The sequence below is a fragment of the Dipteris shenzhenensis genome, chromosome 17, assembly GCF_047967505.1.
Source record: "Dipteris shenzhenensis isolate YYH24624 ecotype China chromosome 17, Dip_SZ_1.0, whole genome shotgun sequence".
NCBI classification, from domain to species: Eukaryota; Viridiplantae; Streptophyta; class Polypodiopsida; order Gleicheniales; family Dipteridaceae; genus Dipteris; species Dipteris shenzhenensis.
Window position 1 is genome coordinate 21,117,856 of NC_141612.1, and position 26,460 is coordinate 21,144,315.

The 26,460-nt window shown below is 40.2% G+C and overlaps 1 protein-coding gene across 1 annotated transcript; it reads left to right on the forward strand.

Annotated features, from left to right (window-relative positions):
* Positions 1–921: 921 nt before the first annotated feature.
* Positions 922–24,997, forward strand: LOC147891839 (homeobox protein knotted-1-like 7). The gene is made up of 5 exons (XM_087388454.1): positions 922–1,769; positions 2,516–2,636; positions 2,851–3,044; positions 3,204–3,335; positions 23,895–24,997. Exons 1-5 carry the CDS (start codon positions 969–971, stop codon positions 24,033–24,035), a joined length of 1,389 nt encoding a protein of 462 aa, XP_087244580.1. The 5' UTR covers positions 922–968; the 3' UTR covers positions 24,036–24,997.
* Positions 24,998–26,460: the final 1,463 nt, after the last annotated feature.

Sequence of the window (26,460 nt, forward strand, 5' to 3'; positions counted from 1 at the left end):
GACAAGGACAAGAGGTGAGTCGTGAGGAAGGTGGGCATGGGGGGGAAAAGTAGGCATTGGGGGTTGTCAAGGGAGGAGGAAAAGGGGGTGGGGGGGCAAGTGTGGACAGAGGGAGATAGAGGCAGAGGGAGCAAGCGAGTAGGGAAGGGAGAGAGAGGGAAGGGGGGGTGTTAGGAAGGTGGGCGGCAATGCACAAGGAGGGGGGGAGTTGTTAGGAGGGAGGGGGAAGAGGGCGGGGCGGTGTTGTCAAGAAGGCGGCAATGCACAAGCAACGGAGGAGGGGGGGGAGGAACAAACAACGAAGGAGATGAGAATGGGGGGTGGGGGGAGCTAGATCTGGTTTGGATGGGATGCCGATGTGAAAAGGGAGGAATGGATGGTTGATTCGGCGCTTGAATTGAGAGGAGGGGGGGTAAGGATGAGAAGGCGTGGAGAGAGGACTGATGTGAAAGTACTTAGGAGTAAGTTATTGGCTACGGGAGTCTGGGGGGGCGGGGGGGGGACCGCAGAGGTGTCCTGGGGAAAGAGGAAACGGGGTTGGTTGAGACCGCGCAGGGGGTCGGGAGGGTGGCGAAAGCGACCGCCCGCTGCCAACGATTTATTCAAGGGCGGGATCTTTTCGTGTGAAAGCGAACCCTGCCACGTGGCGCCTCGGCGCCGGCTCGGGTGTGGGCGCACAGGCTCGGAAAAACGGGGAAGCACCGGATAGCCGCCACGTGGAAAGAGCCGCCCGGCGTGGTCCCCCGGAAGGGTAAGGGATGGAGCGACAGGTGGCGGGGGTAAGTTTGAGATTTTACTTGCAACACAAAAGGGCGGGGCGAGCTTAGGACAGGCTGGGGGGCGAAGGACATATGTAAATGAGACCCACATACTAAGGTATTTGTGTAAATGGGCCTTTTAGCTCATTGTCTCTCACGTCAAGCAAAAGCTCTACGCCACCTCTTTTCTTTTCTTTCGTCGTCGGCTTCATGATCTTCTTCTTCTTCTTCTTCTTCATTTTTTTTTGGGTTCATCTTCTTCGTTTTTGGCTTCCTGTCCTGCAGAAAAAAGCTTCGAGCTCCCTGGCTATGGAGGACAAAGCTTACGACTCCAGCTCCATCAAGCTCTCCGCCCCTACTTGGCTCACCAATTCCTCCTCCCTCCGCCCCCCTCCCCCTCCCTCCTCCTCCCCCTCCTTCCTCCCCGACGACAGAAAATGGTGTGGCTGCGAGCCTGGCTCCCAGTGCGTCCAGTGTAGCTTCCTCCATCTCCAATCTTCTGCTCCTCCGTCTTCTGCTCCCCTTCCGTCTTCCTCCTCAGTAGCAGCAGGAAATCAAGGTGCGAATCCCTCTTCCCATTCCCAACAGTGGCTCTCCTCCTCCTCCCTCCCCTTGGCCCCCAAACTCCCCCCTCCCGACGACGCCCCCATTTCGCAGCCCTCCCATGGATCCGCCGACATCACCCACTCCCCCGTCCATGGCCGTGGCCTCCTCGATCTGCATTCCGACACCGCCAACAGTAGCGATTTGCTCGACGGCGATGCGGCCGAGCAGGATACCCATACCATCTACCAGAATGCCAGGCTCAAGGCCGACATATCGATGCACCCCCTCTACGACCAGCTGCTCGCAGCGCACGTGGCATGCCTTCGTATAGCCACTCCTGTCGATCAACTTCCCCGGATCGATGCACAGGTTGCCCAGGCCTCGCAAGTCCTTACCAAATATTCTGTCCTTGGCCACAACCATCTACTTGTTGGTGAAGAGAAGGACGAGCTGGACCAATTCATGGTAAGACCCGTGCTGCAAGTCTGCTTCTTGGTTGAGCTTCATGGAGAATTTGGCAGGCCGACAGCTCAGAGTTTGATTAAACGCCGCATGTAATAGTGTAAAATCCTACACAGATTTTGCCTCTCACGCATAACACACTTGTTTTTTCTCCTCTTGTCTCTAAGGGAAGCGCTTCTCATTTTGCTACTCAACCTTCCAGATCAGGTTGCCTTGTAGGCTCTTGATGTAGCGCGCCAGAAAATGATCCTCCTACATGATTCTTGGCCTCCTTGCTACCAAAGATTATTTTGCAGAATTTCCACAGAACCTCGAGACAGTTTTCACGTTTGATTAAGAAAAAAGACTTATTTTCGAACGTAACGCTAACGCTGCGCTCATACTGCTTCCCGATGCTATTATTTGCACATTGGTTCTAAGAACTACGTCTGAGAGAAATAAAATAAGCTCTTTTGCGCTCCGGAGATCGGACGCAAAATAACTAGTAAGGCCGTAAATCGGCTGATTAAACCGCGGACCTGTAGACAAACCTAAAACGCATGAGTTTACTAAACCTGTAGTTTAAAAGGTCTCGATAAAAGTGTTAGCTACAATCAAGGCAACTGTTGATAATACTTATGGGAATGCGCAAATGTCACCTCAGTCCTTTCATATTAATGGGGAGCTCAACGGAAATTTTTAATCAAAGTTTCCATATTCGCTGCAACTTTTGCAATTTGAGAATGCTTAACCTGCGTGTTTGCATGCAGACGCATTATGTGCTTCTCTTATGTACATTCAAAGAGCAACTGCAGCAGCATGTGCGAGTTCATGCTATGGAGGCCGTGATGGCTTGCTGGGAGCTAGAACAATCGCTTCTAAGCCTCACAGGTATGTGTATATCCGAAGTTAAGCAGTATTTGCTATCTCCAGAAAGTCGTATTCGTTGCATATAATATATTGATTTCTGCTCGAGTGTCAAGTCAGTCGTATGCCTCCTTTAGAGAATATGAACGGATACATAAACTCTCCTGTTTGTTCACGGGACCATCAAGACTTTTGAGCTTAACTCTCAATGAAAAATCTTTTGCCTACGGTGGAACAGGTGTGTCGCCCGGAGAAGGAACGGGTGCAACGATGTCGGACGATGAGGATGACCTGGGCGATAGCGACCCTGGTATATATGACACAGGCTTGGACGGGCACGATAATGGCGCGTTCGGTCCTCTAATACCCTCAGAGACAGAACGTTCTCTTATGGAGCGCGTCAGGCAAGAGCTGAAGAGTGAGCTGAAAACGGTACATATATATTAAACCAAGTGACTAGCTAACGAGAAGCACGTTGGCTCGGCAAGGGAATTCGTTCTAATTTCTGAATGTTTCAACCGGATCGTGCATTGCTAGAAGTTCTCCATGGGCTGCGTCACCTCATAACATTAAGTTTTCCATGTTCCGCAGGGATATAGAGATAAGATAGTTGACGTGAGGGAAGAGATCCTTCGAAAGCGCAGAGCCGGTAAGCTTCCCGGTGATACTACGTCCGTGTTGAAGGCTTGGTGGCATAATCACGCAAAATGGCCCTATCCAACTGTGAGTTATTGTTTTTGGGCAAACTTTGACGATTCATCAATCTGTGTGGGACAAGCGTATCTCAAATTTTGGAGTCTAGCTGTCTTTGGATTGTAGCTGTCTGACCCTTAGTAAATATACCGTCCACGCTATCTTGTGATGAGGTCAGCTGTCCAGTTCTTTGGATTCTGGAATCTAGATTGTAGACTGTCCCTGGAGTCTGGAGTCTGGAGCTTTGAAGTTTGGTGACTGGTCCGCAATTCTGGTCCGCAATCCACAGACTCCAGGCTCCAGGGATAGTCTACAGTTACTGTTGGATTGGATTCTTGGAAGTCCACAGACTTCCTGGATCTTCCTGTGTATACCATTGTGCCATGTGGCAAGTAGCGTGGTAGCTCAGTTGGCACACTACAATCTTGCGTATCATACATCGACCGTAAAGGGTTCCCTAACTTGTATCATACATAGACCGTCAAGATTTCCAAATTCCGTCACGTGTATCTTCAAGTTTAACTCCATTCGGCTGGATTAGCCTAAGGTAAGTGTCTCCTTAAATTAAAGGATCCAATGTTCCAAAATAACATATCCTCATTTTAAAGCTTATAGACATAGGTGTTTCCATGCTAGTTCACTAAGGTCCAACCACTAAAACCAAGTGATCATGTACATACTTACATCATCCATGATACCCTTAGAGTGATGCTGTCTTAAGTAAATTGCATATGCATGCTTTAATCTAGATTGAAGATTTTAGTTGTATTGTATCCCCTATTGGTGAATCTTAGGATGACACCTTCTTTGCTTGCATATCTTCTCTCTGCTAATACGAGGTCAGTTTTTCTTCCAATGCAATGGTTCATGAGGGAACAAGAGTGAGAGAGCTGGCATCTACATGATACAAATATTTGCCAATTAAACAAGCTACATATTAGAACTCTCGAACAATGGCTCACACACTACTTGCCAACATCTCTTCTCTCTCTTAAGGAGAGGTTTGGGGGAGGACGATTGGAGAATTCTCCATCGTTAGATTAGAATGGATAATTTTGACCATTGGATGAATTTAGGACACGTGGATTCAAGCTTTTGTAGTTATATGAGTCTCCTTCTCGTTGAAGCTTTGGTAGTTACGTGAGTCTCCTTCATGCCTTTCGCTTTCGTATGCTCAAGGAGAACGGAGAACTCGTGAATCTGTGACAGAGCTATGTACGTGTAATCAAGGAGGACTAGGCTTTTGTATGATCAAGGAGAACCCGTCAATCTGTGACAGACCAGGAGGAATACCAAGGAGAAGTCGTGAATCTAGCACAAACCAGGAGGAATACCAAGGAGAAGCCGTGAATTTGTGATGGAATAGGAGTTAAGTAAGTTAGAAAATTTATTGAATCATGTGGATGATTGGAAAGAGATTCTTCATATTATGAAATTTATTGCGAAATGATGATTGGAGGCATATTTCTTCCGTCTTGCGCAGGCTAAATTTCTGTGGAGGCTAGATTGTGTAAGAGAGAGGGGAGTAGGGGAAGCGATGAGGAGAGATTGTAGATTAGGGAAGGGCAACAATAGCTCATGTTGTGAAATGATGATAGGAGGCAATTTAGCCCACAAACTATATGTAGTCCACGACCATAGAATGTACCAACAACTCCTGTATGTAGCAGGAGGTCGCGCTGCTTCATGCGGAGCACGAGTTTCCCACTAGTGTTAGTTATGGACCAATTGGTCATAGTTTTATTGTCAAAGTAGAATTCCCTTGGTGCCTTAACGGCTATGGTTGAAAGCCACATGGACCGTGGAAGTCATTTGGAAATTGTTGAAACTTAGGTAAGACGAAGCATCATGCAATTGCTGATGAAAATCCACGGATCCAAGACCTACCAAAGAAAGGCAAGGATTTTTAACACTTAGGCTACAAGCTTGAGGACAGTTGCTTGTGTCACTTATGAAAACTAGTCCTAAAAGTATGTCGGAGTGACAATTGAAGTATTAATTCATGAAGTACATTCGAGTAGGGCAGAAGAAAACTTATGATTACCACTTTAGATAATGTATTCCATAGAATATTTAAGCATTATACAATTATTAAAGGTTGAAAATCAATTCATAGTGGTGTAAATCTTTCAAAATTTTTATAAATCTTGCTTAGGCCGGTAGTAAGCTTCAATGCTTCAAAAGAAAAACAGTCTGCTTCAAGGTCGGCCTTAAAAAGCTCCTAAAATTGAAGACTTAAGGATGAGAGGATAGCCCTTTCAATTACAAGGAAAGCTTGGTGACAAAGGTTTTGAGAAAGCTTTAAATTTGTTAATGTAGTCTAGCTTCAAATGACTCGTGGAGCACTGGAGCTAATTAGTATGTAGATAAGTTAACAAAGTAGCAAAGCTGATTGGAATTAAGTCCCAAACTTACTTTTTTGGAAAAAGATTCATACTATTATGAAAGATTGAGGTTTTCAGTTGGATATCCAATACATGTGTTCTTAGCTAACATGCCATAGATCTTGTCTTTAAGATAGTTAACGGAAGTTTAGTTATGAATAAAGAAAAGTTGAGACAAAATTAAACAAATTAATTTCTTATCATGAATCATATTTGAATGGAAGAGTAAGTAAACATATTATAGCTTTACATAGAAATCAACAATGATGGACAAAGGTTGATGTTTATCTCATCAAGAAATATCTTGGAGTTGATTGCATAAATAAATATCATCTACTTCTACAGAGGAATTAATACACAAGCATATAACATAGATAGAGGCCTAATTACACATTATTTAGTTATATAGATTTTGTGTTATCGATAGCTCATGGTGAGTTCTCCTCACAGATACTCTTATACATTCACACACCGCTCAAATCCCCTATTTAATACTCATAGACAATTTCAACCAATCATGAAGGTGTGCAACTCAAGAATTTTCTTTCAACTTGACAAAATGAATTGAGCACTTAGTCCAAGATCACTCGTAGAAGGATTCGTAAAGTGTATTCAAGGGCTAATCATTACTTGGTCACTCTTACTTTGAATGGATAGCTATGGTACTTATTGGTTGATATGATGTCTCTCTATGAGATATATGTTACCACTACTAGTTGAGTTCTTTCAAGATCATATGAGTACTTGGTTGTCTTTACATAGCCACAAGTAAGATAGGATCTGCTTTACCCAAACTGCCACCACATCAAGGACACAAGATTGCATTAGTATCAACTTAAAAAAAAGGTAGCAAAAGTACGAGTAGACCATTTAGTCAAAAGTCAATGAGTTGAATTTGATTGACCTAATCAACTATTGGCTTTGACCAAAATAAATTGGCTGACTTGTGCATGGCTATAGCCTAGATAAGGCCCTCAAAGTCACCTCATTCAAGCATTGACTCTCCAAGCAGTAGCAAGCCAAAAGCCTTCCTGATTATAGCTTCTATTAGGATTGGGGAGGAAAAGCAGCTTGCCTCTCCACTCCACTCTCATAAGCAAGCCCTGCCTTTACCTCAAAGCAAGTGGCATGCCTTTGTCTATGCCATTATGATCATCATCATTTCAAAAATAGTTTTCTTGCACCCGCACTCACATGTATGTATTCGTGTGCACTCGGGGGGGTCACTATGTATAAACCCTCTATATCACGTGCGTTCAAGGTATATTTAAAAACTCCCTTATCTATAAAATTTTCATTAATAAAATGTACCCTTTTTCTATTTAAATCTGTAATTTTTTAATGAAATTATTTTAAATACTCCCTTATGTAAATTAATTTTTATAAATTTTAGAAATGAAAAATATCCTTCTGTTGAACTCACGTGATAGGGTTACATATGATGAGTGACCCCCCCTGAGCATGTGCATGTGTGTCCTCTCTCTATTTTAAGGTGATTTAGTATGCTTTTTTGCATTCAGTTAAAAGCATAAATATGAGGAAAGTCCATTTTAAGTGCATAGGTGGTTTCAATCATTTTTCAATTTCTCAATGTGTTTTTTGCTTTACATAATGGGAGAAAGGAAGCTATTTTCCTCTCCACTCCACTCTCATAAGAAAGCCTTGCCTTTACCCCTAAAATGACTAGCATGCCTTCTATCTATTTCATTATGCCACATCATCATTTCAAAAGTTATCATATAGAGGGGCACCTAGTTTGCTTGTAACATTAGTCATATGCATTCATGTATATGTATGTCCTCTCTATTTTATTTACCACAAAACAGTAGTGTCTCCATTCCAAAACCTTAAACAAGTGATTGCAACAAAGGTGGGAGAGTAATCTTCATCCCACAGTCTCCACATAAAATCCCAAAAACCTGAGGAGAGACACTCCACCCTCACTGGTAAAAAATATCTTTAAGAAGCCCTGCCTTAAGTTGAGACAATAACTCAACCCTAGCCCTCATGATAAAATATTGAAAGACAAAGCATTTAAAATAATAAAATCCGCTCTTGGAAGTTATTTGTCAAAGATTTAGATAAGGAGTTGCAGCTTGCCTTGCTAGATTCCATTGGAAGCCATCAATGATGGCACCTGCTCTCTCCAATCTAAGAGCCAAGAAAACCACATTTTGAGGGAGCCCAATCGACTCTGTAACATGCACTAAAATAGTTGAGGGAGCAAGCTTCAATACCCCACACCGTTCTTAAACCACGAAATGTGACACAAACCAGAGATGGTGGAAGAAGAGAACTTCGAGAGGCCTGCCCAACTTGCAAAAGAAATGGTACTATCAAAAGAAGATTAATGAGGTAAAGTTACTGGTGGTAAGCAGTGACTAGGTTTGACAATGTCTCAAGGATGGATCCCAAGCTCCCCAAATCTCCACTACCATAGTCAATGTGAGATAAGAGGAGCTCCATTTTCTATAGGTGAACCTAGGTTGGAAAGAAAGAGGGAACTAAGGGATATCCTTCCTCGCCGTGGCATTAGGTCGATCTAGTGTTATTTTTACGTCTCATTTTGTCCTCATATTAGAAAAATAGTGATTATTTACAAAAACAAAACCAAAAACTCTCTTAAGTTCTCTATTACTACTTCCTAGCTCCTATGCTTAGAGATAACCTACACCTAGATAACCCAAGAATCACCTATACTTCCACACTAGCCTAGATTATTCTTAGTAGTACTAATGGCACCTAACTATTGGTGCTTATATGTGTGACAATACAGCACATACAGACATATACAAGATTGCTTTTAGAACTCCATAAAAGCATCATTATTTCTTAGTTATTCCTTTGCGAATAACTAATTTCCAAGATACTTTGAGCAAAATGATAAATTGAATACTTCTTAAACGTCAAGATTGTATACTAGTGTTTTTTGACATTATAATATTCTTTAGTAAAGACAGAAAAACACAACATTTAATTCTTCTCTATACTCTTAAGGGGCCAGCAACTATATCTCTTCTATACTCTTTTAAGATCACATTGAATACTTGAGCCATATTGCATGATCTTAAAGATTAAAATATTGCCTATATCCCTAGCTTAAGTTAGGGATTCCATGCATGATCTTAAAGATTAAAATATTGCATGGACTATTTTAACTTACCAAATTGTATGTCACTCCCTTGGTTCTAAAGTGTGCTCTTAAAAATGGTTGCACTCATACTGGTTATAGTCAATTATGCCTCAGCTCATCAAGGGGATCCATACTTTGTTTGTATGTGGAGTTTAGAAATAAATAATAATTGGAATCACACGTAAAGATATTTGTATAACCATTGTTATCTTTTTTATGAACAAAGAATATGCATCACTCAATCCTTTAGACAACAAGTAATGGAACATAGGGGAGTGACTGCTGCTTTGCAAGTAGCTTGCAAAATAATTCTATTAGCCAATTGTAAAGAAACATGTCACAAAAGTTATTGCAGAACGCATCACTTATCAAAAAGCCAAAAGTTGTAAGGGTAGGAGGACTCCTGCATCATTCACTTATTCCTAATCAACATGAGGAGAAAATGTACATGGACTTCATTATAAGAATTCCTACTATTACATGTCAAAATGATATGATATGGGGGATCATTTCAGTAAGTAGGCATACTCAATTGCTTGTAAGAGAACTCTATTACCTCAACATGCTACATATATGCTCATCAAGCAGATTTTTGGCACGACTTGTTAAAAATAGTAGTATTTGATTGAGATTTTAAGTTTTGTACTAGCCTTTAGACATCATTCCTTGAGATTCTTGGGAATAAAATAGACTCTTCCTCAACTTTTCATCCATTATCTATAGATAAGCTGAACTAACGAATAATACTATTTTGGAATACACTTAAAGATTATGAGAAGATGTCTAAATAGGATCTCTTTAGTTTCATAATTTAAGATAGAACTAAGACCAATTACAAAGTAAACGGAGAATGTTACAAAATTATATTTCTTGCATTACTTTCTTAGCATATTATAGTCTTAGACATTATGGCAAAGTTTTCCATGAAATGTGGCGAAGTTCTGAAGGATACTTTATGTGATTTGGTTGGGGAAGCCTAAGTATATGTTTTGGATGGTCAATATTATGGATAATATTGATGTGTTCTGTTGGTGCTATGTTGGCTTATTGCATGTTAAGTTGGGGTTTATTGATTTAATGATTCATTGAATTGTCTTGAGTATATGTGAGACATCATATATTGAGGATTAGAGATAATGCAAGATAGCTCCATAGTTATAATTGGTGCATATGGTTGATTACTCACTTGCCTTATTAATCCATAACATCCTAATATGCCTGGCAAATGCTCATGAACATTCTTACTCCCTATGCATTGATTGGCTCTTTGCGCTGTATAATGACCTTGAACAGAACAAGGTCCATACCAAAGGCATTGATTATGACATACTCAAAGTATTAAGCATGATATTTTCAGGCTTGCTTTGTTAATCTTATCCTGTGCTTTGGCTACACCTAGCAAAAGTCTTAATGTGGGGATTGGTGGCTAAGAGGAGACAAATGCTTAAATGAATTCATCCCATTTATAAGAGACAAGAATTAATATTCAAGATTTCCACATTTAGAAATTTGGTCATTCTTAGAGACAATGAGTAAATATTAATAATTAATCTAGCATGTAGCGAAGCTTTTCTTTATATCTGTTATATGTAGAAACAAGTAACTAGCCTTACAGATGGTTCAAATGAAAACTTACATGGGTATATCATCGTAAGTAAAAGCTGAGACAAGCACAAGCTGTATATTGGAAAAGCATGAAAGCTATACACATAAAATAGACATTTTATGATGAGAAGTATCAACTTGCTTGCATTTGTGATCCCTTGGAAGGAGACTAATCAAAGCAGAGAAAAATCGTCAAACGCCTAGGAGCAGCTTATTTCTTGAGTTTTTTGCATCTATAAAAGCCACTTTTTTCTTGAGAACAAAGAGACAACTCTTTTACTTGAAAGGATAAACGTTTTAGGGGACTTAAGGTGGATCCATGTTCGTGTTCTTTCTGTTATAAATATCAAGCTCCATATTAAGTTTCCAAGGAATTCCTTGGGTGCAAATGCTATCCTTGGTGGTGACTTATTAAGCACAGCAACATAGCAAGGTTGTTAGTAGCTATTCTAGATTTATTGGTACGTTGATCACTATCTTCATCATATTACTGATGCTGCTGTGGGAGAGGGGTAGCAGGGAAAAGCAATCTGATTTTAAATCATAAAAGGCCTAACAAATAAGTGGAAATGAGGAGCAGTTATTTGTGCTACATTCAGAGGAAACAGATATTTTTTTTTGATAATATGTAGATGATAGTCACATGCCATACGGCTCACTAGTAGTACATATCAAATGCACCCTGTACAGAAAATAAAGCGGAGGGGAAACCAACGGCTGTTGAAAGTGTTTGGTGTATGCTTGAGTGCAGTAATTTTTAATCTGTACGGGATTGACAACAAGAACAAATGCTAGAGAAGTGGGGAAGAATGAAATCTAAAGGAGTGGTGAGGTTCTTGTTAGAGGAGTGGTGAAATCTACAGGGATACAACACAGCCGCTGAAGATACAATCGTTTGGCATGAGAGAGATCGGCATTTGGTTTACACTTCTTTTCTGGATGCGGATTAAGGATCGCTGGATGGATGCCATTCATCTAGGAGAGCAGAAACTTATACGTGCTTGGCAGTAGCCTAGGAACTCACTTTCCCTCGCGTGAATTAATGTATTCTATCAAACCGAGTTCAAACAATTCAAGCCTAATTCAAAGAATAAGAGTCTTGGGAAAAAGTACGCCTACGAGCCCATAAGAAAATAGTCTTCCAAGTGCTGGGACCAAGTAATACACGAAGACGGTCCACAAGAATGAAACTTTGTAAGTTAATTTAAAACTATGGCATTTCATGTCATAAGGAACAAAAAATTGGAGAGCAAATTGATGGCTAGAACTTGTTCAAATGCATTAAGAATTCCATCTCTATTTGGATTAGCATATTGTTTTCCATACATAATTTGAATACCCTTAAAAGCGGTTTAAGGGTAACAAATGGAAACTTGATCTGGGCAGCTAGCTGTATTGATAAAAGAATATGTTTTATTTGAATTTTGTAACTTCAGCATATATTGTTCCACAAGAATGAATTTAGCACTTTGGCACATAGCACTTCACATTCAGCACATAACACTTTGCATTCTGCACATAGTACTTTGCATTAACCACATAACCACACATTTGTGTGGGGGGAGTGTGCCAGCACACTCTCTCTCCAAAGATATAAGACCAAGGAACATGCCCTTCCTTGGGTTCACTTCAATTTTCACTTAGCATAAAGCAATTTGAATTTAGTACATAGCAATTTGAATTTGACACATAATACTTTGAATTGCACACATAGCACTTGGCATTTAGCACATACCTAGACGTTTCTGTGGGAGGAGAGTTGGCACACTTCATCTCCAAAAATTATAAGGCAAGGAATGTGCCCTTCCATGGGTTCATATCACTTTTCATTAAGCACATAGTAATTTGAAATTGGCATAGAACTTTGCATTTGGCACATAGCACTTCGCATGTAGCACATAGCGATTTAAATTTATCATATAACAAATTTGAATTTGGCACATAGCACTTTGCATTCTGCACATTGCATGTAGCACATAACAATAAGTTTGTAGAGGGGAGAGTTGGCATGCTTCCTCTCTAAAAATTATAAGACCAAGGAACGTGTCCTTCATTGGATTCATATCATTTTACATTAAGCACATAGCAATTTGAAATTTGCATAGAACTTTGCATTTAGCACATAACTACATGTTCGCTCGAGCCAACAATCGGTTGGCAGCGAGCTGCACACCCATCCACCAACCATTGCCTTGCTATTTTCAAGGAGTTCTAAAAATCTGATTTGCAAATAGTGCAACAATAGGGATAGAGTACGAAGTTGTTGGTCGATTATGTTTAGCACTTCGATCCAATAGAACGTACTATAATTGAGCAATTGATCCAGTAGTACACACCACAACAAAGCACTGAGGCTTCCAAGGAAATATTGGTCTTGCCTGACTCTTTCACCATACAAACCAACAACTAGCATTATCTCTAGAAACCTCATTATTTTGTTAGCTTGGTCTACAACAAAACAAAAGCCCATCTCAGGCAAAGTCTTTGAACATTCTAGGGATCTTTTGATGAATAGCGAGGACGACATCGTTGCTGAGGCATGAGAGGTCTTTCGCTTCGGTTAGGAGAGAAGCGACAAAAGCAGCGTGGCATGAAGAACTACTTGCAAATCACATTATCCGAAATGCTCTTCTGTGCCGTCTCCAAGATAACCCCCACTTTGATCCATTGCAAATCTCTAAGGATTCAATACCAGATTCCCATTGGATGATCTCGATTGAGATTTGTCAAGCACATGTAACACGTCAAAGAAGTTGGCTCATGGAAGCTAAAGGGAAGAGGCACAGAATGCAAGGCAGACATACATGCAAAGAAGTTGCATAGGACGATATTGCAAGGAAGGCAAAATACGAGAGACAAAATAGGTGACAAAATAGCTGAATAGCCTCTCCTTTGAATTTTGTTTCGACCCATCGCTCTTTGGTTTATCTCTCTACTTTCCTCTAGTTTGGGTTCCTCGGATGTGATGCGGGGAGCTTGAATCAACACCTCGGGGGGGTCACTATATATAAACCCTCTATATCACGTCTGTTCAAAACATATTTGTAAAATCCCATATCTGTAAATTTTTCCTTAATAAAATATATCCTTATTCTATACAACTCTGTAATTGTTTTTTCAAATTATTTTAAATAGACCCTTATGTAAATTAATTTTTGTTAATTTTACAATTTAAAAATATCCTTCTATTGAACTCACGTGATAGGGTTACATATGATGAGTGACCCCCTCCCGAGATCAACACAAGATGGAGAATCTGTGGAGTGAGGATGTCGCTATTGTGAAAAAAATCTCTTCGAGAGGTAGGTAGGGTAATGCAAGGAGCATGAATCAACACCTATAGAGTGAGGATGTCGCTATTGTCAAAAAAATCTCTTTAGGAGGGAGGCAGAAAAACTCAAGTAGTGGGCGATGTAGGAAGGAAGAGGGGTAGAAAAAAGTAGGGCAGGAGGGAGCAGCTTTCAATCCGCAACAACGAAGAGAACGCTTGTCTTTTTTATTTCCAAGCGATGCTTGCTGAATGACACGGTAAGTTTTGAATGAGCGATGGAGGAGAAAGAGAGCGTGAGGAGGCCATGAAAGCTTCAGAAGTGGTATAGATGGAGATCATTGGAAGCTTGAAAGCTTTGAAAGTTGGAAGGATATGAAGATCGACAAAACGACAGAAGAAGAAGAAGAACTTGTATCTTTGTTTCTTCTTTTTTTCTCCCCTTGGTGATTGGACACGGGATCATAGTCCCCTGTAAAGCGCAATAGATTTTACTTTTGATTGGTGGGCAAAAGGTTGGTCTTTTAAACCTTTATGCACCCAATTATAGAGGGTATCATTTCATTCTATGGAAGGAACTGTTCTCTTGGTCACATATTATAGAGGCTTAGATTATAGGGGACGATTTCAACATGGTTGAGATGCCCTCAGACAAAAGGAGTGGTAGGGAAGGTGGTATCCACTTTTTAGAGAGAGCAGCTTGGGATGCCTTTCTTTTTCAGTATAGTGGTAGGGATGCTTGGCACAATGATGCTTTTCACACTCAGCCACATTCTCTCTTGTTTTCTTGATCGAACAAGAGAAAAAGAAAGACATGTGCATGGTGTGTTTCATACGGTTTGAAGATCTTCATTTCAAAAAAATTAGAATATTTAGGATTAAAACATGATGACAAGTGGCTTAAGGAGGGCTCACCTTTTCATTTGACTCCACAATGCTACTTGCCTAATAAGAGAAGAAGTCTCATTACTGAGATCTGAGAGGCATCACAATAATAGAGTTTATGTCATTCATATATATAGCCCATGCTGCTCTTGATTATAATCACAAAAAAGGAGGGCAAGAATATGTCAATTCGTAGATAGACAAGAATTTGCCCTTGGCAGCAAAAGTAATATCTTATTTTGTTGATAATGGCTCTACAAATCTAGCTAAAGACATGGATCCATTAGTTGAAGACTTGAGTGTTCTTTGTTTTGCATGATATATTATATGAACATGGAATTAAATGAACATGAAAGACACTAGAGATCTACCTAACTACAATTCATTGCCTTATTTGCACTGATGGCATAAATGCCCTGACTACTTTTGTACATTCTACTTTAGCCGTCTCCTCATCATTCACATATACTACCACTGGCCAGTAATCTCCATGAACCAGGGAAAGCATAATCTCAACATGAAAACCCTCAAAGAAGATGCCAAGTTCTAAAGATAAAATCATCATTCACTTTAACTGCTCTTGTAGAAACAAATTGAAGCCAGGATTCCAGTGGGATCAGCAAGGTGTGGGCAGCTCGTATAGATAGAGCATAAGCACTAGTACGAAGACTTTGTATAAATGGATGCTCAAGTATGTGTGGATGTGGATTTGTTTGTGTGGAGCATATTTTTATACTATGGTCTACACCCAGTGTTGGGCACTGATGATGTCAGTGGGGATGTCATAGTAACTAGTCCTTGCTATGCATGATGGAGTTTATGGTTTTCAACCTTATGAGTGACTATTATGAAATTGAAACTGCACTATGTTGTGTTTTTAGAGGATGAGTTTGGGAATGTTCCTAGATTCATCTAGGTATATGCTTCTGCCGTATTAGCAGACATGCAAATTTCACCTTGTGAAGTTTTCATCCAAGTTACGGCCTACTGGTATTGTGATAATTCTTTTTATCTTAAATGGTGCGTTGCCCTATTAGCTAGATTTAGATTTAGATGCTCGTTGGGGAGAGACTAAAATGAAAATGTTGAGACTTCACAAGTAGTTGTAGCTTGAATGAAGAGATTTTGGACTACCTTTTGATTAGCCTTCTCCTTTAGTGCTAGCCTTCATCATGGCCGAGTCTGCCCTTCACCTCCGGAGTGTCGACAGACACTCAGTATGAAGACTTTGTATAAATGGATGCTCAAGTATGTGTGGGTGTGTGGATTTATATGTGTGAGAGCATATTTTTATACTATGGTCTACACCCACTATTGGGCGCTGATGATGTCAGTGGGGATGTCATAGTAGCTAGTCCCTGCTATGCATGATGGAGTTTATGGTTTCCAACCTTGTGAGTGACTATCATGAGATTGAAACTGCACTATGTTGCATTTTTAGAGGATGAGTTTGGGAATGTTCCTGGATTCATCTAGGTATATGCTTCTGCTGTATTAGCAGGCATGCAAATTTCACCTTGTGAAGTTTTCGTCCAAGTTGCGGCTTACTGGTATTGTGATAATTCTTTCTATCTTAAATGGTGCGTTGCCTTATCAACTAGATTTAGATTTAGATGCTCGTTGGAGAGAGACTAAAATGAAAATGTTTAGACTTCACAAGCAGTTGTAGCTCGAATGAAGAGATTTTGGACTACCTTTTGATCATTAGCCTTCTCCTTTAGTATTAGCCTTCATCATGGCTTTGTCTACCTTTCACCTCCGGAGTGTTAACAGAAACTCAGTACGAAGACTTTGTATAAAAGGATGCTCAAGTATGTGTGGGTGTGTGGATTTATATGTGAGAGCATATTTTTATACTATGATCTACACCCACTGTAGGGCACTGATGATGTCAGTGGGGATATCATAGTAGCTAGTCCTTGCTATGCATGATGGAGTTTATGGTTTTCAACCTTGTGACTATTATGAGATTGAAACTGCACTATGTTGTGTTTTTAGAGGATAAGTTTGGGAATGTTCCTGGATTCATCTAGGTATATGCTTCTGTCGTATTAGCGGACATGCAAATTTCACCTTGTGAAGTTTTCGTCCAACTTGCGGCCTGCTGGTATTGTGATAATTCTTTCTATCTTAAATGGTGCGTTGCCCTATCAGCTAGATTTAGATTTAGATGCTCGTTGGGGAGAGACTAAAATGAAAATGTTTAGACTTCACAAGCAGTTGTAGCTTGAATGAAGAGATTTTGGACTACCTTTTGATTAGCCTTCTCCTTTAGTGCTAGCCTTTATCATGGCTGAGTCTACCCTTCACCTCTGGAGTGCAGACAGAAACTCAATACGAAGACTTTGTATAAATAGATGCTCAAGTATGTGTGGGTGTATGGATTTGTATATGTGAGAGCATATTTTTATACTATGGTCTACACCCATTGTTGGGCATTGATGACGTTAGTGGGGATGTCATAGTAGCTAGTCCCTGCTATGCATGATGGAGTTTATGGTTTTCAACCTTGTGAGTGACTATCATGAGATTGAAACTGCACTATGTTGTGTTTTTAGAGGATGAGTTTGGGAATGTTCTTGGATTCATCTAGGTATATGCTTCTGGCGTATTAGCGGACATACAAATTTCACCTTGTGAAGTTTTCGTCCAAGTTGTGGCCTATTGGTATTGTGATAATTCTTTCTATCTTAAATGGTGCATTGCCTTATTAGCTAGATTTAGATTTAGATGCTCGTTGGGGAGAGACTAAAATGAAAATGTTTAGACTTCACAAGCAGTTGTAGCTTGAATGAAGAGATTTTGGACTACCTTTTGATTAGCCTTCTCTTTTAGTGCTAGCTTTCATCATGGCTGAGTTTGCTCTTCACCTCCGGAGTGTTGACAGAAACTTAGTACGAAGACTTTGTATAAATGGATGCTCAAGTATGTGTGGGTGTGTGGATTTGTATGTGTAAGAGCATATTTTTATACTATGGTCTACACTCACTGTTGGGCACTGATGGCGTCAGTGGGGATGTCATAGTAGCTAGTCCCTGCCATGCATGATGGAGTTTATGGTTTTCAACCTTGTGAGTGACTATCATGAGATTGAATGGATATTTCCTGTGGTTGTCACACCAAAGAAAGGAAATAAGTGGCGGGTTTGTGTGGACTTGCATCCTTTGAATGCATGCACTAAGAGGGATCATTTTCCTTTACCATTCCAAGGTGAAATATTAACGTGATTTTAATGAATACAAAGAAATCTACATATGTATATATATGTACACACACACACACACACACACACATCGGAGAGGGTATAGTTAGCACCCAAAATTAAGGTGCTTTCTTCCCCTAGAGGACATTGTTGGGATGAGATTTGGTCACGTAAAGCAATAGAAAATTTGCCATGGATCCTACAATGTGATGTTTGAGATATATATACCATAAGAAGCTAATTGATTACTTTCAAAAACTTGGTTTATAAAAAAAGAAAGAACCTTTAATAGGAAATCATGAGAATCAACATTATAAAAGAAGGCATTAGTCATCATTCCCTAGAAAATAAACTGTAATAGTTTAGAAAAGGAAGCAACTGCACTATGTTGTGTTTTTAGAGGATGAGTTTGGGAATATTCCTGGATTCATCTAGGTATAAGAGCATAAGCACCAGTGTCTAGAGCATGTATCCACGACACAACTACTCCAAAAAAACTTTCACAAACTAATTGAGAGAAGACACTGAAATTCGTAAGAACTACAACTCAAAAAGCACAACACATTGATGTTTCAAATCTGCATAACTGACATTGACTCTATGAATCCCATGCTTATATCTCCCATGACAAGATCAAACATGAACAACCCCTGATCTCTTAGTCATCAAGTAACCAACTACCTTGTATGCTCAAGACCTGCCACCTTATGGATTGTCATCCATCAAACATCCTCGAATCAAACGGCCTGTCTACTCACAGCCCTCATGGCTCTTGTGTACATGCATGCACTATCCTTCTTCAAAAAGCTTTTGCCAGGAGCTTGGCCTTGAAGCTCAACACAAACCTTCGAGACCACACGATCGCTACTAAGCTTTCTCAAGCCACTAAGGTACCCTAAGATCACATGCAAAGATCTCTGTGGAATCATCAACAGTGGCGCTCTTCCTTTTGCCGAATAACGTAGAGCTTCCACGCTCTCTTTAGATCAGCTTAGTATAATCACCACGATTCTCCTTGAATCCACTTTGGAGCAAGCAAACAAGCTTAACCAAAACCCGTACTTCAGATCTCCCACTCACTTCATCGGATTGAAGAGCCTCCACAACTCCTAGGAACCAGATCGCTCTTGCTCTTTAGAGCTGCTGTGGTTATTCTATATATGGCAAGTCAGTCTTCATCTTTTGTTTATCATCTCATCGATCTCCATCCTGGCCCGTTATCTCTCTTGAAGCGAGTTCACTTATCACCTTGCCTCTTCCTTATTTTGTTCTGTGAAAGCTGGAGTCCACTCCGTCCAGCCACCCTCCAAAGCAACAATCCCTCCTTAAGCTGTACATCTTGTCCGAAGGACCTAGAGCCAGCGACGTATTGCATGCACACATTTTTCTAGAGAATCCAGCCACCTCATGCATGTTCTTTTAGATTCTAGCCACATCATCAATTGCCTTTTTATCACTCTTCCATCCTTCCTTCAAACTTTATACCAAGGCAATTAAATGCTCACATTCCAACCTTAGGCTCACAACTTCAAGCAATCATTTAGTGCTTATTTACCCAGAAACTATCACACATGATGAACCCAATCCCGACTCACGGAAGATGTACAAGACACCCAAAATAAAAAATACTCATGCCATCATACACAAAGAACTTGGGACAACCATGAAAGCACATGTCATCCCTCAACAAAAAACCGTGACACTGGATACCAAATTCTATGGAGTGTCTGGTGCACCACACCTTGGGCTCATCATTTGCCATTGAAACCCTGCAAAAAAAAAACACTCATAAACTCAAAGGGTTTTTTTACATCAGAGCAGATCCTACTGATAAAAGGGTGCTCACAAATCCCAAGATTAAAACTATTTGACTATGTGCAAGGCTAAGTGCCTAGCCGCAAGCATGCAACAAGTGGAAAAACTATTTACATTTTTATCCACACAATGGCATACAAAACTGCACTAAGTCCACTCCCCTAACTGCAACTTGTGGGAGATGAAGCTAAGCCGTGGAAATAGGACACCCTACCTCTACCATACACTAGATGATGCACTGTTGGAGGTTGGGAGCTGAGTGCTGGAATGAGGGACAAAGCCCTCCTTATTTAGGGTCCAAAAGGGACTTTTTTGGCTGACCCTAATTGGCTGACCAGCTAGTGAGCTGGTTGGCTGGGCTATTTACTTTGCCCCTGTCCTAGGGCCCGACCTGGAGGGGGTTGAGGCTGCCTATGAAAGCTGCCTCCCCCAGCCCTCTTTTGATGCTTGTTGCTGCGCTTTGAGGTCCCAACACCTGCCATATATGCTGCGCAGGGAGCTGTAATTGGCTGACAAGGGAGCCAATTATTAGTGCAACATGGGTTTGACCTTAGTGCATGTGACAATAGAAGTTTCCTCTCTACCAAACATAATAGTTGTTGGTAGATGATTTAAAAAATCATCCTACTTTCAAGGTGTTAATGCCTACTAAGTAGGCTTGGGGAGTCAAATGTCTAATGGCCCTAGTAGACATTCTTTATAAGCCTTCTCAAAACTCTTGCAAATAACATGTTTTGAAATAGACTGCTCTATAGGCAAAATAAAACATAGGGAAGGAAAGTGAATGAAATAGAAAGGAGAAGGCCAAGGATAAAAAATGAAAGACAAAGGCTTGTTAGTAAGAAACAGTTCCATAGGGTTAAACAAGCTCTTGAAAACATTTTATTACCTTATGTCCTAAGGAATGCTTTGGCCATTTGAGAATTGCTACAAATATGCATTTTACTACATTTTGCCCAAGGAAATATGAAATGTCCATTATAGAATGGTTACAAAACGTTTCTTGTTTCAAGGCTGATTTGTGTGAATATATGGACACTCACTTCCATGTGTGGGTTCATATATTCATGGATATGTGCATGGCCCTATTAGCTAGACATCAGATGCTCGTTTGGGAGATACTAAAATGAAATTCTAGTCTTTGCAAGCAGTCATGGCTTGAATGAAGAGAATGTGGACTTCTTTTTTATAAGCCTTCTCCTTTAGTGCTAGCCTTTGTCACGGCTGACTATGGTCAAAGGCTTACTCTATGGTGCATGTGTGCATCTAGGGGAGTCACGTGTGTGTGTGTGTGTGTGTGTGTGTTGTAGAGGCACATCTAGTGATATGATGTGTCTAGTGTGTGACCAACGTAAGTCAAAGGCCCTCACATGGGAGGTTCCTTTGATTTAGGCCAGTCCCATTGATGTAGGGGCTGATTGCCATTGATGTAGGGAAGGTGCCTTTGATCTAGGCTACCCTCTCCCCATTTCTATATGAGAGTCACTTCTCTCACAATCAATAGAGAACAACATTTTTTGGTTACATCTTGTGCTCTCACTCCTCTTCCAAGATGCATCTATTCTATCCCACATGTTTCTACATTTGATATCGGAGCATTAGGTTCTAGATCTAGCCTAGCCTAGCATTAGATGCTCTCTCTAGCATGAACTACTAGTCTTTTCAAGTTTTTTCATCATCTCCATTTCCTCCCCTTTTCTTCCCTAAATTTATGAGAGCTTGTTCTCTGTACTCAGCGCGCCATTTGCAAAACCCTTTGAACTGGAGCTTCTAACCCATGAGGTGCACCTCTAGCTGATAGCATTCTCCAAGATTATATGCAAGTCGCCCGTGCTGATCCAAATAGTGTGCGTTGACTGATCATCCAATTCTTCGCTTGCAAAGCAAATGGCAACTTGCCCCCTGAGCATGAGTTGAGCAATACTACAAGCAAGCTGCCGATGAAGCTTGAGCCAGTTTGGTCAAGTATTGGAGGAGAAACAGATGAAAAACCAGTCAAACTTACTAAGCTTGGCTATGGTGACCTATCGCAACATTGCGTGTTTTCTTGGTTGAGGATCTTCTCTGGTATAAAGTCTTTATTTCTGCATAAAAATCCCCTTGAATAGAGCTATGAGCTGTGCGAATTGTGGCCTCCAACTTCCATGTTTACTGTTTGAAGATTTTTGACAGTTTTGGTTGAAGAATCCATTGCATTGACTTTGAGCAAGTGGAGTAAGTTCAAGACTTTTATTCATCTACATGACTAGTTTGAATTGATAGTTGAAGGGAATATGCCCAATTCTTGTTATTATTGAATGAAACACTAACTACTTCAAGAAGTAGAAAACAGTTTTTGAGAGGCTTCTTGCTTGAAAATAAGTACAAATGTGTGTTGAGGTTGATGCATTAATAGAAGATTTCAATTCTAAAAGCATTGAAGCATAACATGGTAGAGCCATGTCAACATGGAGATAAGCAATTATGATATGCATATGGTGAGACAAACTCTATTGAATTCTTCTCTACAATCATGAAGTCTATGATCACTCATAGTGGTGAACAAATGGATGCAAATATTGATGACTATGTTTCAAACTATGTTTCCTTTTAAAAATACTTTGTACTGCTCAAGTAGAACATTCTTGATTAAGAGATATTCTTGGTGCTATCATTGAAAAAGGGAGATCTACTCTCTTCACATTTGAATTTCATGCCAATCCCTTTTGTAAATGACAAAATATATATGGATGTCAAGATCAACATAGAAGGCTTCCTCAAAGTTTTCAAGATGAAGGATGATACTCATATTACTTGTGAGTCTTTTAAACAAAAGGCATCACTTTTGGACACTGGAAAGCTTGAAGATGATCAAGCATTCACAAAGAATGCCAAGGCAAATCTGATTGAGAAAACTCCATCAACAAATGACTTTGTGACAGAAGATAAGGACTTTGCCTTTTAAGCAACTTGTCTTTGAATTTTTGTTTATCATCACTTGGTCAAATTTTGAGGTTCTCTGTCTGGAGTAGTACTCCAAAAAGAATGTCATGTGTTTTGTCTTTTGTAAATCACCTCTAGTCACCATATGATGTAGGCCATGTGACATGTGTTTGGTCTATCCAAGTTTTGTAAACCTTGAAACTTGGGCACCTTTGTTAGCATGAGATCCTAGACATAGATTTATCCTTGATCACCATGAGATGGCTATCTGTGACCACCATGAGATGGCATGAGAAACTATGAGTCTAGATGTATCCTTGACATTGCAAGAGGCAAACCCTTGAGGGGGGGTATGTTGGGATAACTATGGTCAAGGGCTTACTCTATGGTGCATGTGTGTATCTAAGGGAGTCACGTGTGTGTGTGTGTGTTGTAGAGGCACATCTTGTGCTATGATGTGTCTAGTGTGTGACCTAAGTGATGATGTAAGCCAAAGGTCCCAACATGGGAGGTTTCTTTGATTTAGGCTAGTCCCATTGATGTAGGGACTGATTGTCACTGGTGTAAGGAAGGTGCCTTTGATCTAGGCTACCCTCTACTCATTTCTATAAGAGAGAGTCACCTCGCTCACAATCAATAGAGAACAACATTTTTTGGTTACATCTTTTGCTCTCACTCCTCTTTCAAGATGCATCTATTCTATCCCACATGTTTCTATAGAGTCTATCCTTCATCTCCGTAGTGCCTATAGAAAGCTAGTACGAAGACCTTTGCATAAATGGATGTTGTGTGTTTATGTATGTGAGAGCATATGTTTATACTATTGTCTACACCCACTCTTGGGATGTCATCTAGCTAGTCCGTGATATGAGTGATGGAGTTTCTGGTTTTAACCTTATGAATGGCACACTGTGTGTGATTTTGAAAGATGAGTTTGGGCATGGTCCTCGATTCATCTAGATATATACACATGGACATATATTTATGTGGGTATATATGTTCATATCGTGACCGACACGGCCGTAATCAAGGTCGTGAGCAACACGGCCGTAATCAAGTGAAGCACTGCACGTTTGTTGATGAAGGCCCATGTATAGAAATGTCGACCTACAAGTGTTTTGTAGTACACATGAGGTGTCCTCAAGAATTGACTCCACGTTGTTGCGAAGAGATGCAAGGGTATCCTGTTTTGCCATGAAAATAAGAGCGACTTATATTTATTATTGATTCCATTGTCTGTTTCATCAGTTAATATAACTCTGTTGCGAAAACTCTGTTGTGTGCAGGCTGTTAAGGCAACCATTCGTACATTTCATGCAACGCGAAGCAATTACTAGGAAACTTATAAGTGTTCTTCATTTCTTGTTCTGATCAGGAGGATGAGAAGGCCAGACTCGTCCAGGAAACGGGACTGCAATTGAAGCAAATAAACAATTGGTTCATCAACCAGAGAAAAAGGAACTGGCACAGCAACCCATCGTCCTCAGCGGCCTTGAAGACTAAGCGCAAAAGATAAGCATTAGTGGACATGCTACCACCAGCCGTTAAAAGCTTGCTTATTCAGCACGGGTATGAATGTAACGAGGCTTGTCTTTCTTTATCCTAAGTTTCTCTGTCCTCCTCGTCTGGAGTTTCGCTGGGCTCCTGGTATCTGACACCCTTTGCGAAAGCGAACGGAATATAAAAAAGCACGAGGAGATTCTTCTTGAAGTCAGAGGAATGTTAAGGTGAAATATTTAATATTAAGTAGAAAGAGGTATCCAAACGGAGACAACGGGAAGTCAGAAAAAGTAGTATAGTCTGGTAACCTAATATCCTGAGAAGGTTTTAAGAATGGCATTCTTTGTATAAAGTGGAGGAAGACCATAAAAATGATCGAATGAAGCGGCTGCTGCATGGGATAGGCTCGCAAGAATTCTCTATATCCCACGACGATTGAGCCGGCGGAAAGTCAAAGAGGCATTGTATACCAATCATTCCTTGCAGGATTTGGGCAGTTCATACCCTACTGCCAGTGCCGCCAGCTATGTCGGCAGTTCTGGCTCCTAAATATCTTCAAAAACAGGTCTTCGGCTCGCAGCATTCCTGTATCATTGTCATTTCTGCATTTCCTTTTCGCTTTCACTTTACTTTGGGTGTGCGTGCACACCTTTACAACGTAGAATTTGCGTCCCTGTACCTTTCTTTGGTGTGAGGGTGACGTGCTCTAAAAGAAGAACGAGAGCTTACTCTCCATATCTAACTGTGGTGCCTGGATCTATGGTAAATGCCTAGATAATTGAATAATCCTGAGGGGGCTGTTTAGGTGTCATGGATGAGAAGAATTTCTTCTGATCTGCTGTACAGCTAGCCATTCGTCTTGAATAGGCTCCCCTCATCTAAGTGTACTCTTATGCCAGTTGCTGTCTCCCTAGCTCCTTTCCGTAATTCGTTAGCTCGTTTCCTCTCTTTCACTTCATAATTCGTTAGCTCATTAGCAGACTATTTTCTAAGCTGGTTAGTTTATTATATAAACAGGGTTGTTTTGACTATTTTCTACGCTGGTTAGATTATGTCAACCATTTCGATATAATGGACTGATTAATCAAGAAAAATCAATTAAGCAATAGAGACTCGAGCATGAGTGCATGTCATGGATGTTAAGGATGTTTGGATATGTTCAAAAATATTGAAGAATTGCCATAATTAAGATTTAGCAAAAACATTTTGATTATTTTATTGTTTATGACAACATACCCATTGTAATACTATGGAATGAACATGTAAAGAGTGAATATAGATGTATCTTAAAAAGGCTTCTCTTAATGGATACCTAGATGAAGAAATATACTCCACTTATTATTTCTTTACATCATAATACGAAGCATGTGTAAGTGGCCACGTTAGAAAAAGAAGTATGTATGTGCACATGCGCACCTCCCTTCCCCTTTTAAAGTCATATATGGTAAGAATTAGGGAGAGGAGATCAATGATCATTGGAACATTATATTATAATTTTCATACTCTTCAATAATTTGAAAGTGTGTATCTTAATCATATTCTAGATTTAGTAAAAGCTATAACATGAACGAATAGTTTCACTTCCTTGAGTACTAGACATTATATTGCTAAGAGCTATATTCAAGAGGAAAAGTAATAAGTACATTCACTCATTCAAAAAATTTGTCGACTTTATTAGGGAGGGTGGTCAAAGGTAGACATTATATTGCTAAGAGCTATATTCAAGAGGAAAAGTAATAAGTACATTCACTCATTCAAAAAATTTATCGACTTTATTAGGGAAGGTGGTCAAAAGGGGAACTTCGTTGGTGACCTATGTTGCAAAATAGCTAGAGGTTAACTTTTCAAAGATTGGAGTTTAGATACCATAAACAAGAGCCTATAAGAATGCATTTTTTCTTAAGTATTGCACTCAACCTTAGTAGAAATGCTGAGGTTATTGAGAATGGCATGATCAAGGTGCCCATATTCTCAAACACTACATGTTACTAACTTCCTAAATAACTAGTATAATAGTTACCCATCACCCCTAGAGGGCAGCTAGCATTGAAGTGGGCCCCTTTGTGTCCTCCATTTTGGACTGTTTGGAAAGCTTCCCATAATATTGACTTATCCACACAATAGCCTCTAGTGATCAATCATGTCCACATTAGGTGGTGGACGTCTTCGCCAATAGAACCATATAGTGGGAACAATGGACTAATTACCATCCACCTCACCATTATACTTTGGACTCGAAGCCAATGGTGCAATTTCTTCCATAGCATAAAGCCAACTTTTCCCAATTGATTAACCTTTTAGGTAGCTCTCAACCAAGCTCACACAGTAGTGTACGTGTGGGATGTGGAATCATAAACTTCTTAACTTACTGTGCAAAGATGTGCAAGCCAGTAAATAGACAATGCTCAGAGACAAATAGAGAAGCAACACTTTATATTTTT